At 42.0% G+C, this 17,905-nt stretch overlaps 2 protein-coding genes across 4 annotated transcripts in view; both read left to right on the top strand.

The window, feature by feature from the left end:
- RAB3B (RAB3B, member RAS oncogene family) overlaps positions 1 to 11,546 on the top strand; it is a 55,142-nt gene extending 43,596 nt beyond the window's left edge. For all 3 annotated transcript variants that reach the window (XM_083619620.1, XM_083619618.1, XM_083619619.1), the window contains exons 4-5: positions 6,619 to 6,743; positions 9,772 to 11,546. In XM_083619620.1, the coding sequence (XP_083475746.1) occupies positions 6,619 to 6,743; positions 9,772 to 9,962 (316 nt within the window). In that variant the 3' untranslated portion in view covers positions 9,963 to 11,546. The remainder of the gene's footprint in view (positions 1 to 6,618; positions 6,744 to 9,771) is intronic.
- A 1,750-nt stretch (positions 11,547 to 13,296) lies between these two features.
- Positions 13,297 to 17,905, top strand: part of NRDC (nardilysin convertase) — a 29,255-nt gene continuing 24,646 nt past the window's right edge. Inside the window, exons 1-2 of the mRNA XM_083619553.1 lie at positions 13,297 to 13,985; positions 17,431 to 17,698. Coding sequence (XP_083475679.1) covers positions 13,522 to 13,985; positions 17,431 to 17,698 — 732 coding nt within the window. The 5' untranslated portion in view covers positions 13,297 to 13,521. The remainder of the gene's footprint in view (positions 13,986 to 17,430; positions 17,699 to 17,905) is intronic.

A 17,905-nucleotide genomic window follows, 5' to 3' on the forward strand; every position in this document is an offset into this window, starting at 1 on the left:
AGCAAAATCCTGCAAGGCGAAAATGAGTCTGAGGCTAAAGCATCCTGAATGTTTATAGGACGCAAACTTCACAAGTAGCGCCTCTTGCTATATAAAGTTAAAATGTGTGCAGTCAGTTTTCAAGATGTGCCAAACATCGCGGTTTCTTCCAGAGCCGGAAAAGCACATGATACGAATGAATAATGGCAAAGGCCAAATTCATTTCTCAGTTTCATCATCTTGTCATTCTGTGGAAGTGACTTGAGATTGTTAAGGCAAGGGCAACTATTGCTCGCAGCTTATTTCTCCTCTCTCAAGTGCCAGCTTCCTTTCCTTGGCTGACAATGCAGCGCTCTTGTCTCCACATGTACAAGATTTTGTAAAGAGATGGTTGCAAATCCCAGAAGGAACAGAAGGCTGGCTGACACCTAAGGCAGTGGGGATAAATAAATAAATAAAATATAAAAACACTTCACTAACCAAAAGCCAGCAGGGGACCTATCAAACCAACTTTGAAAACATAGCATTCTAAGTAACTTCGGAAAACAGCTACACATTTTGCCTATACAGTATATAAGAAAAAATTCTGCAAGCTATTTGAGAGAACTCACACAGTTTGCTATCTCCTGTGATGTGAGCTTTTTAATGGCTTTGTAAGAGATTGCCATATGTCCTTGAAGAAATCTATCGTTTCGGAGCTAAAACATTAAAAGCCTGTAAATTAGCTGGTGCACTCTTGTATGATTTAACTTAATTTGTTTCTGAGAAATCAGGGGAGCACACTTTGAGAAAAATAAGGGATGGAAATTTTAAGCCATTATGAAGCAAAACATTTCTTTTGAAATGACTATTGTATTGAAGACAGGGGTTTTTTTTTAATGGAGGCAGGTGGCTTGCATACAATTTTATGGGTTAACACCTTGGGATGGAATGTGTGATGGTGCCGAAGTAAAAAACAAAGCATGCTATAGCTGATGTGTTAAACCAGACTGGAATCAGAAAAGAGAAACAAAAGCAGTATTATCTATACAGGTATATAAAGTATAGCTTTTTGAATGGCAAATAGAGCTTCTACAGCAGAGTGGCAGATCATAGGATCATATAATTGTAGAGCTGGAAGGGCCATATAGACCAACCCCTGCAATGGAGAAATCTCAACTAAGTGACAGATGACCATCCAATCTCTGCTTAAAAACCTCCGTAGTTGGAATCTCCGTTCTTGAATGCATTGGTCCAGGTGCTAGCCTCCGGAACAGGATAAAACAAGTTTGCTCCATCCTCCATGTGGCAACCCTTAAGATATCTGAAGATGGCTATCATAACTTCTCTCCTTCTCCTCTTTACCAGGCTAAACATATCCAACTCCCTCAGCCGTTCCTCATAAGGCTTGCCCTCCTCTGCACACATCCCAGCTTGTCAATATCCTTCTTAAACTGTGGTGCCCAGAACTGGACAGAGTATTCCAGGTGCCGTCTGATCAAGGCAGAATAGAGCAGGACTGTTACTTCCCTTGATCAGGACACTCTACTTCTGTTGATGCGGCCTAGAATAGCATTAGTGAAGGACGGTGACCCCACCTAGGCCCGAAGTCACCCCCCACACACACTCAATAATCACACCAGGCCTCATTGACCCATGTTAAGCTTGTGGTCTACTCAGGGGTGGAAGAAAGGGGATGCGGTGGGTGCGGACCACCCCGGGTGTCGCCACTGAGGCGGCACTCACTGCGGGGCCTGCAGTGCGTCCGAGCCACACGTCTCTCCTGGGAGAGATGCGGTGGCTTGGGCGCGTGCAGGCTCCACATTGCCCAAACGGTCCGCTCGCTGCTGCCCCCTAGCTGTAGGACAGCTGAGTGGGAGGAGGCAGGCATAGCTATGTGTGAAGAACGGTGCGTGCATAGGAAGAATGGCAGGCACAACACCTGTGTTTGTGTGTGCAGAATGGTGGGTGCAGTAACTGCTCCAGCGTTCTCAAAACCCAGCAGACTGCCCAGAAAATGAATGGGACAGACAGGAAGTCCTGGGGAGGAGGCTCTGCCTTCCTCAGAGAAATAAAACAGCAGCTGATGGTAAGGGAAGGGAAGGTTCTAAGCTGAGAAAAGAGACTGAAAAGGCACTTGAAAGAAATGGGGAGTCAATGCATAATGTTATAAGGTTTGGGGGTCAGAGTCTGGGTGCAAGTCACCCATAAATCTTGGTATTAGTAAAAGTTACAATTAATCAAGTTTGATTAAACTGAGCTAAACACGGAAACCACTGGATTTGGTTTATGTTAAAGAGCTAGGCCAGCTCGGCAGAGCTACATAGGCTTGCAGCCCAACCTTTGAGTATCAGAGCTTTACAGTTCTTCCCATAGACAGCAATGAAGGCTGCTTATACTGTTTAGGTGCCTGCAGTGTTGTTCTCCCAGGTTATCACTGTTTTTACTTGCTCTTTCCCATCAGTTTTGCACTGGTGAAGCAGGAAAGAGAGCTTAATCATAATGTGATTTCTTTGGACTGGGCAACAGTCATTCATTCAGTTCCATACTGAATGAGCCTACCCAAGGTATACAGAAGGGGAGGATTAATTGCAATTTTCAAATCAAAAGACATACACGTGTGTGAGGAATTCAAAACTTGTCAGGTTCTATCAGTTTGGATGCCATTTTTAGGTCGTTCCCACAGCAGCCATTCAACTGGAACGTAGCCATTCATTCATTCAGTTCTTAAAGAGCAGACATGGTAAGGAAGCAATCCTAAGGAACCTCAGATAGTGGCCGGTGAGCCACAAGTGGAGGTGCCACTTCACATGGAGAGACAGGTCTGGCATTTTGCCCCAGAGCCTACCCCCCCTGTCAGCATGGCATCAGAAAGTTTGTGGGCATAGATGTACCTGCCCATTATAGAACCCGAAGAGAGTGTGGGCATTGGTGTTCCTGGCTATGATAGAACCCAAAGAGCATTCTGGAGGCAAGCCAGTGGTGGTCTTGAATCTGCAGGATCCTAACCCCCTCATTTCTTCTATAGGATTACAGCAGGGGGAGGGGAACACACCACAAATATTTGATGTTAACGACACTTTGCAGATTGCTGAAAGTGCAAAGATGATCTTAGCATTCTGGTTTGAAAACTATCGCAGCTGGCTCTTTTTAGATTAGCTGCCACAAATTCCGTTCCGCGGCGGAGTTTATTTAAGGTAAGCTTTGCCATCCATCACAGAGCATCCTGCCTTGTGAATATTCATGGACTGACTGACTGACATTGCTTTTGGTATGAGAGGCATGACGTGGGCTGTCCAGAAGTAATTAAACATTGTCAGGAATTAATCGGAAGGTGGAGGTTGCTTCTGAATCAGAAATCAGGCTCCACAGGCATAATCCATCAGCAGTCTTACTGGTGCAAGCTTTGTTGAAATAAATGGGAACAGGGAGATACAGGGGGATAGGGTTGCCATATTTCAAACAGAGAAAATTTGTTGAGCTTTTTTTAAGCAAAATTGCAAATAAATAAATAATAATGCTATTTTTATGGGGGGGGGGACAGCAAAATTGGCACTGCCAACATATCCCTACAGGGGATATGCTGAGTGGATTGAGCTCCATATCACTGAGAGGGATGTATCCAAGAATAACATTAAATATGGTACTATTGAGGAAATGTGTGCATTGTGTGTTCGGAGACCACTGCTTATAGCAGTAAGCAGCATTTACCCAAACTAAAGATTCAGGACAGACAAAAGTTCATAATTAAACTTTGACATTCGCTCCCGCAAGATGTAGTGATGACCACAAACTTGGATGGCTTTAAAAGAGGATAATGCTGTTTCATGCAGAACAGGCATAGGCAAACTCAGCCCTCCAGATGTTTTGGGACTACAACTCCCATTGAATTGAAATACTTTATTGTCACTTGTACAACTTGTATACAGTGAGATTGCACGAGCACCCCCCACTCAGCTCTCTTAGTCTTAATTCCCCTCGTTTACTGACACACACACACCAAACCCGAAAGTCAGTTGCCCTGTTGTTATCTTTTCATTCAGCAGCCTAACAGCCCACGGATAGAAGCTGTTCTTTACCCTGTTGGTGCGACTAATCATGCTTCTATATCTTCTGCCTGAGGGCAGGAGATCAAGAAAGTGCCGGCCAGGGTGTGAATCATCCCTAAGAATTTTCCTCACTCTCCTGAGGCAATGTTCTTCCACTATTTCATCCAGCGGATTCACGGGACAGCCCATAATATCTTGTGCTGTATTCACCACCCTCTGTAGGCACTTCCTATCAATTGATGTCAAACCAGCATACCACACCATGATGCAGTATGAAAGGACACTTTCTATTGTGGTCAGGGATGATGGGAGTTGTAGTCCCAAAACATCTGGAGGGCCGAGTTTGCCTATGCTTGATGTAGAAGAAACAAGGCTATTGATGGCTACTAACCACGGTGGGACGCAGGTGGCGCTGTGGGTTAAACCACAGAGCCTAGAACTTGCTGATCAGAAGGTCAGCAGTTCGAATCCCCGTGATGGGGTGAGCTCCCATTGCTCGGTCCCTGCTCCTGCCAACCTAGCAGTTTGAAAGCACGTCAAAGTGCAAGTAGATAAATAGGTACCGCTCCGGCGAGAAGGTAAACGGCGTTTCCGTGCGCTGCTTTGGTTCGCCAGAAGCGGCTTAGTCCTGCTGGCCACATGACCTAGAAGCTGTACGCCGGCTCCCTCGGCCAATAAAGTGAGATGAGTGCTGCAACCCCAGAGTCGGTCACGACTGGACCTAATGGTCAAAGGTCCCTTTAACCACGGTGGCTATGTTCTGCCTCCGCTGTCAGAAATGATATACCTCTGTATCCTCATTGCTGGATATCACAAGTGGGAGAGCACTGAAGATAGGATATTGCCCTCATTGCCTGCTTGTGGGCTTCTCATAACCATCCATTTGAACACTGTGAGTACAGGATTCCTGGACCACATGAGCTCTTCTGACGTTTTTATGTTCTTAAGATGAAAGGAACATTTTTTACCATATGTTTAGGTATGACTACAACAACTCAAGATTCCTCCAAACTGTGATAGAATATTCCACTGTAATGCAATATATTAGAATTATATATATGGTTAATTGATAGTAATGAATTTGGGATGAAGATGATTCATCAATTTTATATCTCCTAGCTCCCCCTGCTGGATTTGGGATGCTTTGGCTTGTTTCTTTGCCCACAGATGCATTCCAAAGCCAAAACTGTGCTGAGAGGTGCTGCATTTCTATTTAAATTATAGCAAATTCTTTCTAAATTTGAACTGATACATATAAATTAGCACAGACAAATTTTATTCAAATATTTGTCTTTTGCAGTCTCTTTTGGTGATAAGATTCCTCTATTTTTTTGGAGATGCATATGTAACCACCCTAAAATTATGTAGAAATGTTGTTAAATTATTAACATTTTAAACTGATTAATCTTCAAATTAGTTAGTTAATTAAAGATATCCACAAGATACCAAAATGTCAGTGGATTGCTAGATGGAAAGGTCACCTTTAACATTTTCAGCTCACTTCTTTGTTCTAGCGGAAATTAACAGCTTCAAAAATAAACAAGTGAGCCATTAATTTGGAACTACAACTAAAAATTGAGTTGGTTAATATACTAAACTAAATTGCCAGAGCAATTATAACCATCCTATTGAATTCAATAGGGCTTCTTCCCAGGTAAGTGGGGTTAGGATTGCAACCTAATGAAAGCTTATGATTGTTTTAAAAAGGTGCAGCTTCAAGATATTTTCATACAACCTAGGACAAATCCTTGAAACTGATCTAGAAAGCACTGATGCTACTGTGACTGACTCTGAATTCCCAGAAACAGAAGTTAAAATGAACGGGATCAATAAGTAGTCACTGGCAAGCTATAATGCATTTGTGTGCGTATGGAATATTAGGCACATCTGGGAGCTCTGATCTAGTTTCAGCTGAAGATGGACAGCACCCTACTTTGAAAAATTTTACAAGAAAAGCTGAACATCTGAGTTCAATATACAGGCTACTTTTATTAATAATTATAAGCTTTCCTAACTAAACTGTAGCCTTCAGGTGCAGAACTGGAACTGTCAGAAGCCAGCAGCTCAGCTGAAGGCTGAGTATATCTTTTTTCAAAGCACACTTTTCCATATTATATTCCTCAAAACAGGGATCAGCAAACACACCAGTGGTGTGCTGTGAAATTTTTCATAGGGGAACAGTTAGGATCAGAGGCACCAGTTTGCGAGGGCCATGGGGGGGGGGGTGTCGCACACACGAGCCTCTGGCCCTAACCCCAGCAGAAGTTTCCCAGGCTTTGGGAAGGAGGCACCAGGCTTTAATACTTTAATTTAGCGAGATATTGAAAGGACCAGCATAGTCCCCCTGGTCCACTGACTGCACACCACTGAAATGCACAAAGGTTTGGGCTAAAAAATTTCATTGAAATTCCTAAACTGGGACGATTGCATTGCTTTTGCAAAATCAACAATATGTTAACTGTGGGCTTATAGCCGAATAAAGTATTATCTATCTATCTATCTATCTAACTGTCAATATTGTCTTTGTGTTTTGTCATTTGGGATGGAGGTTTTCACACTGTGACACATTATTGGCTACTACTCTCACTGCAAATCCTTTTTTCTCCCACAGGGCTACTCAAATAAAGACCTACTCCTGGGATAATGCCCAAGTCATTCTGGTTGGAAACAAATGTGACATGGAGGATGAGAGAATCGTTCCTTTTGAAAAGGGAAAACATCTGGCTGATCAGTTGGGTACATGTTAACGTTTCTCTTTTTTTGATCCCTTCTCCCTCCAGTTATAAGCAGGGATGGGGAACCAATGGCCCTCCAGATGTTGTTGGATTCCAACTCCCATCAGTCCCAGCCAGCATGACCAATGGTCAAGGATGATGGAAGTTGTAGTCCAGTATCATCTTGAGGGCTGGGTTCTGTATCCCTTAGTTGCATCCTAATTGCACCCTCATCTACTTTCTCAAATAATTGGGTTTCAATATTTATTTATTATGTAATTTTATTTTTTTATTAAATGAGTGTAACACCGTTCACCTCAAGATCCCAGGGTGGTTAACAGCGTAAAAATACAGAATAAAAACACAAAATAGAGAATAAAAGCAAGAAGAACAAAATAAACCAATAACCCCCCCTCCCACAAACACATTTAAAGGGACATAGACTGTTAATAAGCCCATTGACTATTCCTCTCTGTTTAGCCTACTGTCTCAGTTGCAGTGAAAGATGTTGTCAATGTACAATCCAACTGCAGGTCTAAAAGGCTTCTCTTATGTGTAATGGGGAGGGCACCATCTTGCCTTTTGCCTCACCCAGTAAAATGTCTTGGTCCAACCCTGCCTGCTACCCAAGTGAACTGAGTTGAACTGTAAGCTGAACATCCCATTTGGTCACGGCTGAACTTTTTGCTTCCTATCTTTTTTCCTTTGGGCACATACCGGTATGTCACTACTGTCGAGTTCTGTTAGTTGGATGTTTGCTCCGATTCCTGTGTGACTTGCTGTCTGTATATGTGTGAGTGTGCAGGAGAAGTGAGTTTTGTCAGGTTTGGATCTGGTTTTGTATATTGACTGGCTGGATATTGGTAATTCCAGTATTCCTAGGGAGTGAAGAGTGCAGAATGAGTTTTTTAAAAAAACATACTGTGTTTTGCTGGCTTTCAAGTGTCATGGCTGAGTGATGGAGACTTAATGGATGTTTTGAGATACGTCTTTGGGAGTGATGGCATCATGAGAGACTGTGTGTGTGAAAGAGAGAATGAAATAAACTGTGGGATATGAATGTTTGTGGGTGTTATGAGTGATGTGTGACCTCGTGCCCTATCATTTATACTCTCAGTGTTGTCAAGAGAGCGGCTTAACAAGGGTCAGCCAGAGAGCCTTATGGCTCAGTGAGAGAGCCTCCACAGTCTTAGCCTGACACTCTAATTACTGGGTGCTTTCAGACTGAGGTATAATGTTGCAAAGCTTTCATTTATATACCACAAACAGGTCATGGGCAAGAGGCTTTTTAATGTATTGTATTTTCAGTGAAAATGATGAATCTGGATTCAGTTGAGGTGGGCAAGGCTGGCATTTTGTGTAGGCACTGTGAAAAACTTGTATGAATGACCAGTACCAATGCTAATATTAAAAACCTGTCTGGAAGCATCATTTATCTTTCTGCTGCTACTATTTGCAGCAGATGCACAGCTTTGTTCGTCAAATAGTTGGGAGCACTGGGAGCTGTTCTGAGCTTCACAGCAGTGAGGATTAGAGATACCCAGGCAACCATAAAATATAATTTTCCTCATTTAGCTTTTCATTGGTTGGTGTGTTAACACTGATTGTTCATTTCAAACAACTGGTCTGATGAAGCAGCCCTGTTAATAACCTTATGAAAAGATTTCAGTTAAGTCATTCCATTTTCCATTCTTAGTAGTTGACATACGAATCAGCATGACATTCAGCATTCAAATTACTATGACAGTTAACACTGCTCATAATTTCTCAGCAGTGTATTTTGTTCTGACTCTTCCTTATATACCTTCTCAGATTTTTTAGAACAACAAGAAGTATATCACACACCAGTGTAAGAGCATTTCAAACAGGTCTGGAGTGTAAACATTTGCTTTTTTGTAAGAAGAGTTATCAGTGTATTTATGGAAATTCCTTAATTCCTAATTTTATTCAAACCTCTCATGTTGAACCCAGTTCTCAGCTCCCAAATCTTCACCTCTGACAACACAGTTAAAAACAAAGGACCACAATAAAACTTTATTCCTAATTTTAGCTGGTTCCTGTCTATGACTTTATGATTACCAAGCTGATGTTATCTACTGCTCTGCTGCTACCTGCATCCAGACATTATAAGACATTTTATTTTAAAATATTTTAAAAGTGTTTTGTAAGCTTTAAATATTGTTAGTAGTAGTTGTAGGTTTTTTCTTCGTGGGCTTCAATGCCTGATTTAAGATTTGTTTATTTTAATATGTGAATAGAGCTATGTATTTAATATTTGATGTGTTAAAATTATAAAATACGTTTTTTTATAAAATGGGGCAAGGAAAAAATGCAATACAATAGAAAAGAATAAAAACAAACTCACCCCAAAAGACTATACAACATACATCAACTAAATCAGTCCACCTAACCTGAGGACCATTTACATTTGTTGTTGTTGTTGTTTAGTCGTTTAGTCGTGTCCAACTCTTTGTGACCTCATGGACCAGAGCACGCCAGGCACTCCTGTCTTCCACTGCCTCCCGCAGTTTGGTCAGACTCATGTTTGTAGCTTTGAGAACCATTTACATACCCAATGCTTTATAATAATAATAATAATAATAATAATAATAATAATAATAATAATAATAAATCCCCTTTGCAGCTATGCTACACTTAGGGCTTTTTTTCCAACCGGAACTCAGTTCCGGTACCTCTCAGGTGGGTGCCATTGCCATTCTAAGAGAATGAGGGTGGTGTTCATGGAGAGTTCCGGCAATTCTTTTTCTAGAAAAATAGCACTGACTACACTGATATGGTGCAACATCTTTTTGAACTTTAACTGATTTTATTTATTTTATAGACCATAAACTAGAGCTTTATACAGCATCACTTTTCATAAAACCTCCTTATCTATTCTGAACTTAAGACACCTGGTTTTTTAAAAACAAACAAACCAAAATGAACTGTTTAATATGACCAACAGATAATTTAAAGCCAGTTTAACATGAGAAGCAGTTTTGGGATAACCAGATATTGATTTGTGTACTTTTTTAAAAAACAAAAAACAGGGTTCGATTATTTTGAAGCTAGCGCCAAGGAGAATGTCAACGTGAGGCAGGTCTTTGAGCGCCTGGTGGACATCATCTGTGAAAAGATGTCGGAGAGCATGGATTCGGAAGCTTCTAGGACAACTACTGCCGGGAAGAACGTGCGTCTCACATACAGCCCCCCTCCATTGCAGCAGAAGTGCTCCTGTTAATGCCTCAAAATCTCTAAGAAAGTTGTTGTTGCAGGATAGGGGGCAGGTACAGTACATCTTTTAAAAGAGATGTTTCAGTGCTGGTGGAGCTGGATATGTTTGTCTGATGTTTTGCAAAGTCTCTTTATATATTTTATACAAAAACAGTGCAAGCGCAGCTAGTGTTCCAGTGAAAAGTTATGCTACGGTTTAAGTAGTTTATATAGTCTGTCACATATTTCTGTGTGGTTTTCAATGTTACCTTTGTTTTGCCACCAGTCAGGTAATCCTGACTCAAAAACACTTTATTAGCATCTGATAGCTAGAGACCACTGTTAACTATGGCACAAAAATTTAATTAAAAAAAGAAAGGACAGCAGTTTGAACTATCTCACAAAAAGATCTTCAGAAGGGAGAAGCAATATTGTTCTTTGTGTAACTGGTATCTTTGCTTAAGAAAAATTGCACAGGAAAAGCTGTAGCTCAGTGGGAGAGCATGCAGAAGGTCCTAGACTACAGGTAGGTAGCTGTGTTGGTCTGCCGTAGTCGAAACAAAATAAACAAATTCCTTCCAGTAGCACAAGGAATTTGTTTATTATGTTTCATTTGAACCAGTCATTTTAATTGAGGCAAAAACCACCAAGCTCAGTCACTCCATACCACAGCAGCCACACCATTCACATGAGCATGTGTCAAAAGGAAAGGGTGGTACTTTAGAGGGGCATATTGCCAGAAACACTGGGAACAAGTCGTTAGGGGTATTTTTCCTATAAAGCAGCATTTGAAAAGCCTTGGTATGTGCATGGAATTCTGGACATGGTTTCAATTAGACTGCAAGTACGACAGTGATAGACATCCAAGGCCATTCAACGAGTTTATGGCTTAATTGCTCTACAGATAAATATTCAGATTGTTTAATTTTTTTTTGCACTTGTGGAAGTACATTAGTTCCCAAGAAAAAAAAAGACGTATGTAACTGGGAAAAGGTTGAAAAAAGGAATTCTGTGGCACTTTAAGGACTAACAAATTTTGTATAGCAATTAGCTTTTGTGAACTAAATTTCTCTTAATCAGAATATATCATTTAGGACCATTCCTATACTATTTAATATTTTAATAATCATAAACGGCATGTATTACATGTGCACATAAAAACTACTGAAAATGACAAAGGCTACTAAAATTGACACACTCTTAACTTTTCCTGCCAATATCCTCTACCTTCACTGAGGTCAGCTAAGCTCAGGAAGCAATTCGTTGTAATTGCAGGTTCAGGCATTTGAAAGTTGCCCTTGACAATCTTGCAGCTACCTTAAGATTGCAATCCCACATAACTTGATGGGACATACTTCTGAGTGGACATATAAGATTGCACTGTTAATGTTCACACACAAACTCCACTTTGTCATAGTAGGAATATGAACTGTGATAGTAAGTCAAAATATGTTTAGTAGAGAGTTTGAATTTGTATTAATTATAATGAGAAAGTTCTATTTTCTTGCACATTTGTGATTTGGTGTTTAGCAGGCACTTTCTGTGTAGTGTTTGAATGTACATGTTCCTAATTATGAAATCATGACAAAATAAAGCTGTTATTTAGTCACCCTGATCTGATTTGAGTGTTAATTTATATTGCTAATAGACATAAATAGCTCGTCTAGTTTTTCAGTTGTATCACTGTGAAACCATATAGTTATAATGCTTATCAATAACATTTATTATTAGTGTTGTTGTTGATAGACAGACTAAGCAAGGTTATAAAGATAATGCTACATATTATTACCATTTGAACATTAGATTGTTCAAATTACTTCACATACATTGCATCAATAATTGTTACCTCAGTTCTGTAACATAGGTCAATACTATTTCATTCACATAGGCTGCTGAGCTACTCTCCAGATAATATAACCTGGGCCCACTTTTAATTATACTCAGGGCTTTTTTTCAGCTGGAACTCAACAGAACTCAGTTCCAGCACCTCTCAGGTGGACACTATTGCCATTCCAAGAGAATAAAGGAAGTGTCCGTGGTGAGTTCCGGCACCTATTTTTTCTAGAAAAATAGCACTGATTCAGTTAATTGGGGGGTGGTGTGGCTAACTTGTGATATTCCAGATATTGTTGGACTTCAATTTCCATCATCCCCAACATTGGCCATGTTTACAGGGGCTGATGGAACTTTGAGTGTAACAGCAGTGAAATATAAGGACAATTAATGATACAAAGAAAAGTATGCAATATCTGAATCAAATAATTTATTATTACATTTATATGCATCATTCCTCCAAGGAGCTCAAGGTGGCATTTATGGTTCTCCCCTATTTTATCATTGCAAATCATGTGACCCAGGTTAGATTGTACCTGGCCCCAAATCAGTCTGGCTCCAGATTGGATTAGCTGCTGAAATGGTGAATAGTTTACTGCAGTTTCTTTTTCACAAGTACAATATCCAAATTACATATGTACCATAGCAATTGGTGCATTTCTCCTCTGTTCACAATGGAAAGGAGGGTTGGGTGTTCAGTCCTGGCTATCCAATGAAATGTTGGTAAGTCCGGTGTAACAGAGGATAACCCAGTGCAAGCAATTCTAGCATGGTGCAGGGGAACCAGGTTCCTATCCCCAACCTATGTAAGCCTGGCTACTTGCAACTCTTGTGAAATGGGATCGTCTAGTTTTCCATTCTACCCACTCTTCAGTGTCCGAGATACAGCTAGTCATTTGTAGATTAGGAGGGCAGCCTCGAGTGTTTTTGGAAGACCAACAAAGTTGTCTAATAGGTAAGTTAAAGGTTGTAGAAGTGGTGCAGGCACGTAAATCAAGCTGTAGTGACTCCCAAGTATCACCAATATTAATCTTGGAGATAGCAAGGTGGATCACTCGGACAGACTTCAAGTTTACAGTATCTATTTTGTTTTTTACTAGAACACCAAGATCCATTAACCAGAGCAGCAGGGCAACTCGAAAATGCAAACTACAACGCCACAGTCTTCCATAGTTTGCATGCCAAAAACCTTTAGAACCTAAAAGGAACAAAGTTACAAAACACAAAAAGAGAAACAGCAGACACAATCATTTTTACTTCCAAGCCAAACAGATATATACGTGTGTGTGTGTGTGTGTGTGTGCGCGCGCGCGCACACACACACACACACACTCTTCCAGCAACCAAGTTCACTACACTGTCATTTAGCTCCAAGCAGCCTTACATATCCCCAGTTCAAGGGAGCGCAGAATGCTTCCCAGACGTTCTAAAGCGTAATAGCGCTCCCTCATTCGCTGTCACAGATTATTGGCTCCTTTTCTACGAGTGAGAGCTTGTTGAACCAATCCAAAACTACTCGTCTTTAGAAAGACGTTTATAAGGCAAACCTCAAAATTCAGTTTTGAAGGAAGCAGGGGTGAGATAGGCCTACTACTCCATCCTACAATACCTTATTCCCCTTCCCCGACTCTCCGTCTCCCCTCCATTCCTAACGCTAATGGTTTGCCCCATTCCCACCTCCTCAGGCTCCCGGCAGCCTGTTAGAGTCAAGTGATGCCGGTAGAAGCTTGGATTTGCGGGCGTCCGGCGCGTGGATGCCGAGCCGGGCCCTGATTGGGCGACTTCGGTGGCTTCCGGTCCTGAGCACCGGCCTGCGGCTGAGGGCTGGAGCTGCTGGGCCGGAGCTGGGCCCGCCGTGGATGCTGAGGGCGGGAGCCGCCTGGCCGCGCGGGACCTCGGTGGCGAGCCACCTTCGAGCAGGACCAGCCCTCCGCAGCCGCGCCGGCAACCCTCAAGCCAAGCCGCGAGGGATCCTCAGCGGGCCTCGCTCTCCCTCAGCCATGCCTGGCCGGGCCAAGGCCTCGCTGGGTGGCGGCCCCGAGCAGCCTGAGGACTTGGAGAGCAGTCGCGGGGCCAAGGCCGGCACAGCCCAAGAGGAGCCTGAGGCGGAAGCGGGAGGCGAAGGAGACAAGGCCGCCGCCGCCGCCGCTGGCGAGCCCAGCCCCAACCTGGGGGATCCCGAGATCGTCAAGTCCCCCAGCGATCCCAAGCAGTACAGGTGGGCGCGGGGAGGAGGAAAGGGGAGGGCGGAGGCGTAAGGATGGGGAAGAGCCTCTCAGGTGCGTCAAGCGTAGCTTAAATGAACTACATGAGAAATTTCTCGTGCCGGTCAGCACCGTAGTTCCCCCTCCTTTTATCCTGATCGGCCGCCAGAGGGTTGGTGGTTGGGGAGGTTGGGTAGAGCAATCCCGGGGAGAAAGGATGTCGCTTTCCGGCGTGGTAGGCCCGGTTATCAGAGGCAGGGGCATAGCTGTCAACTTTCAGATTTGAAAAGAAGGGATCAGTAGCCTTGAAAATAAGGGGTCAGTAGCCTCACCTGTCCCGGGGACAGTCTACGGGATATCTAACAATCCGGGGAAGCAGCGGGAAACGGCGCTGGAATAAGGAAATTTCCCGCAAAAAAAGGGAAGGTTGACAGCTATGGGCAGGGAAAATATATTCATGTTTCTTTTAAAAGTCATGCATTATGTGCTATAGAAGATGCTACTGGCCGCTAGCTTAGATGCATTTAAAAGGCGAAGTTGGCGGAGACATATTCCGCATGACTCTATTGGGTGGCTCTTAGCCAGGATGGCAACATGCAACTTCCATGTTCAGAACATAGCTGTCAACTTTTCCCTGTTCTTGTGAGGAATCCTATTCAGAATAAGGGAATTTCTCTTAAAAAAGGGGAAAAGTTGACAGCTATAGTTCAGAAGCAGTTTATCGCTGAGTGCCAAATGGAGTGACATTCCCAAAGGCATGTGGTTAGCCACCGTTCTGGATTAGGCGGACTTTACTCTGATCCCACAGGGTTCCTATGTACTCTGTATTCGGAAAATAGCTTGCCACCTTTGTCAGCTCAATTCCACCAGATGCATTTTGTAGAGAGCCAGTGTTGGATGAGATAATTAGATTGGACCAGTTACAGGTAGGTAGCCATGTTGGTCTGCCGTAGTCGAAACAAGACAGGGTCAGTTCCCTACTCTGGCATTAAATTCACTGGAGTTCCCTACTCAGGCATTAAATGTGTGTGCTCATTTTCAGGCTTTTTCTTTAAAGGTGGGGAATAGCAGTAGTTTACCACCATTGCCCCAGTTATGTATCGACTTGATATTGCACCTTTGATTTGAGAATTTCAGGACTGGTTTCAAGGGGACAAATAAGAAAGCAAGCATTACATCATGACTTACTTTCCTAACTGATTCCTTGTTTTCCTTTTACTAACTAGCATTTGGTCTGGTATTGCTTACAATTTCCTTATTTTCTTTTGTAACCAAAACCTGGACAATGTTGATTTGGCTGAACTGGATTCTCTTCCTGCCTCCCCCCCGTCAGCACTGTTATCTATGTCATATAATAAGAGGTTATGATCTTGGTTATCAGTAACTTGATCATGTTGAGTGAGGTTACTTGTTACTTTATAATTCCTCAAAGAAAGGAATAATTTGGCAAAAAGAAGAAAAATCACTACCACATGATATGGTGATGACCACCAACTTGAATAGGTTTAAAAGCAGATTAGACAAATTAATGGAGGGGATAGTCTTACTAGTCGTGATGGTAAAACACTATCTCCAGAAATAGAGTGCCTGTGAATATGAGTTACTGGGGAACAACAGCAGGAGAGGGTTGTTGCCCTGTAGTCCTGCTTGTGGGGTTAAAGTAAAAAAAATAAATTGCATATTTATTACAAACATGGAATTTTATTCCAACCATTAAATGTAAAACTGCACTCTTGTAACCATATAAATACCAAGTGCCTGTTAAAAACATAAACATTAGTGTACTTTAATAATAAAGGTAAAGGGACCCCTGACCATTAGGTCCAGTCGTGACAGACTCTGGGGTTGCGGTGCTCATCTCACTTTATTGGCCGAGGGAGCCAGCATACAGCTTCTAGGTCATGACTAAGCCGCTTCTGGCGAACCAGAGCAGCGGATGGAAATGCCATTTATCTTCCCGCCGGAGCGGTACCTATTTATCTACTTGCACTTTGACGTGCTTTTGAACTGCTAGGTTGGCAGGAGCAGGGACTGAGCAACGGGAGCTCAGCCCGTCGCGGGGATTTGAACCGCCAACCTTCTGATCGGCAAGTTCTAGGCTCTGTGGTTTAACCCACAGCACCACCCGCGTCCCTTTAATAATAAATAGGTATAAATTCAGAAGCCAAAACCGAGGGTCAGCTAACCCTTGTGCTGGTTGCAGAAGCCTGCAAGCACAGCAGGGCTTTATGTCTCTCCTTTACCTATGTGCCTCCCGTAGATCTTCTCTAGAGAGTCAGGAGAACTTCCAGAACTGCATGAGGGAAGGATAGGGGAGTTTTTTGTTTGGCAACCAGAAATGCTTGCACTGACAGAACGCTTATATTAGTGCAATGTTTAATTGCATCCTATGTAATTATACTTGTAAAATGTAAATCTGTACATTGAAATTGCAACTTGAATGTGAGCATAAATGCTACATCTACTTTGTCTTATGGAAAACAACCTGCTGTAGAGATAGAAAAGGTCTAACCTGAATTTCCAGTATTAAATAGAAAGCTGTGATTGACTGCGATTTTGTGTGGATAATTAGAAGAGCATCGCTCTGTAGTTGCATTTCTGTGATGAAAGCTTTATTTTTCTTGCATTGGGGTTTAGAGTGGTAACACTTTTGATTTAAAGCAGAACGATTGGTAAGGATTGTGTGTAACTCTCTCCTTGCTCTTACCACTTTTGCCTGTGCTGAATTGTGAGTGCACATCTTTGCTCTCATCATTTTTAAGGCACCTCTCCCAGGAAGTGAGAGGAGCATCTCCTATGAAAGAAGCAGTGGTGCAGCTCACATTCTGAATCCAACCATTTTTAGTCTTGGAGGCTGCTAGTTGGCCATCCATTCAAACAGATGTGACCAACAGGCTGCTGTTGAGCCTTCACCATTCCTCCCCAAAAAACCCAAGCAGAATTTGTTCCTTTTCCATTGTTGTTATGCTATCTATATCTCTGTTAGGTGCCCTAATGTAGAATACTTCATTAACACCAAAACAGTCCTGGCAGCATTGTGTCTTGTCTTGCAATGTAATTGCCAAGGTAAATGCATATTTTTTATTAGTTCAGAAAGGCAAGAATTACTGCTTAGCAAATATTAATGGTTAGTATACAACCAAGTCATACTCAATAGGCAATTGAAATGTAGACTCGTTAGTCATCATGATACAACCCTTATACAAGAACAAAGTTCGTTGTTATTTTAAATTGTTTTTAATATTGTATTTTAAAGCTGTAACTTGCCCTGAGACCTTAGGGTGAAAGGTAGGTAATTAATAATAATTATTATAATGATGATAATAGTAATGATTGCAGAGGCACAGAGTAGTTATGTCAAATACAGGGATGTTCCATTTTATTTTATTTTCCTAAGGCGTTAAGGAGCTAATGGAAAGGGTCATCATCCTGATGATAATATTACCTGTCACTTTGTAGGTACATCAAACTGCAAAATGGCTTATGTGCATTGCTGATTTCGGACTTGAATAACCCAGATGGTAGCCCTTGTGCAGTGTCAGAGGATGAGGATGACTCTGAGGAAGGCACGGATGAAGATGATGATTCTGGAGCAGAAATAGAAGATGACCAAGAGGGATATGATGACGAATGTGGATATGATGAGGATCTTGATGACCCTGACAGTGAATTAGAAGAGCTAGGAGAGAAAGAAGAAACGAGGAAGAGGAATAGCACAGAAAAACAGGTATGGTTTGAATAATAATAACAACTGACCATGAGTGGTTTGGTGCAGAGGACAAAAACCTACATTGCTACTTTTGATATTTTATTCATTTCTGTACTGGAAACTCATATAAAATACATCTACAGAGTGTGTAAAATTCCAGCTAAAACCCCAACAATATAACAAATAAATTCCAAAGGAAAACACATTAATGAAACAGAAGTTCAA

Source organism: Podarcis filfolensis (genome assembly GCF_964270895.1).
Source record: "Podarcis filfolensis genome assembly, chromosome: 6".
Classification (NCBI taxonomy): Eukaryota; Metazoa; Chordata; class Lepidosauria; order Squamata; family Lacertidae; genus Podarcis; species Podarcis filfolensis.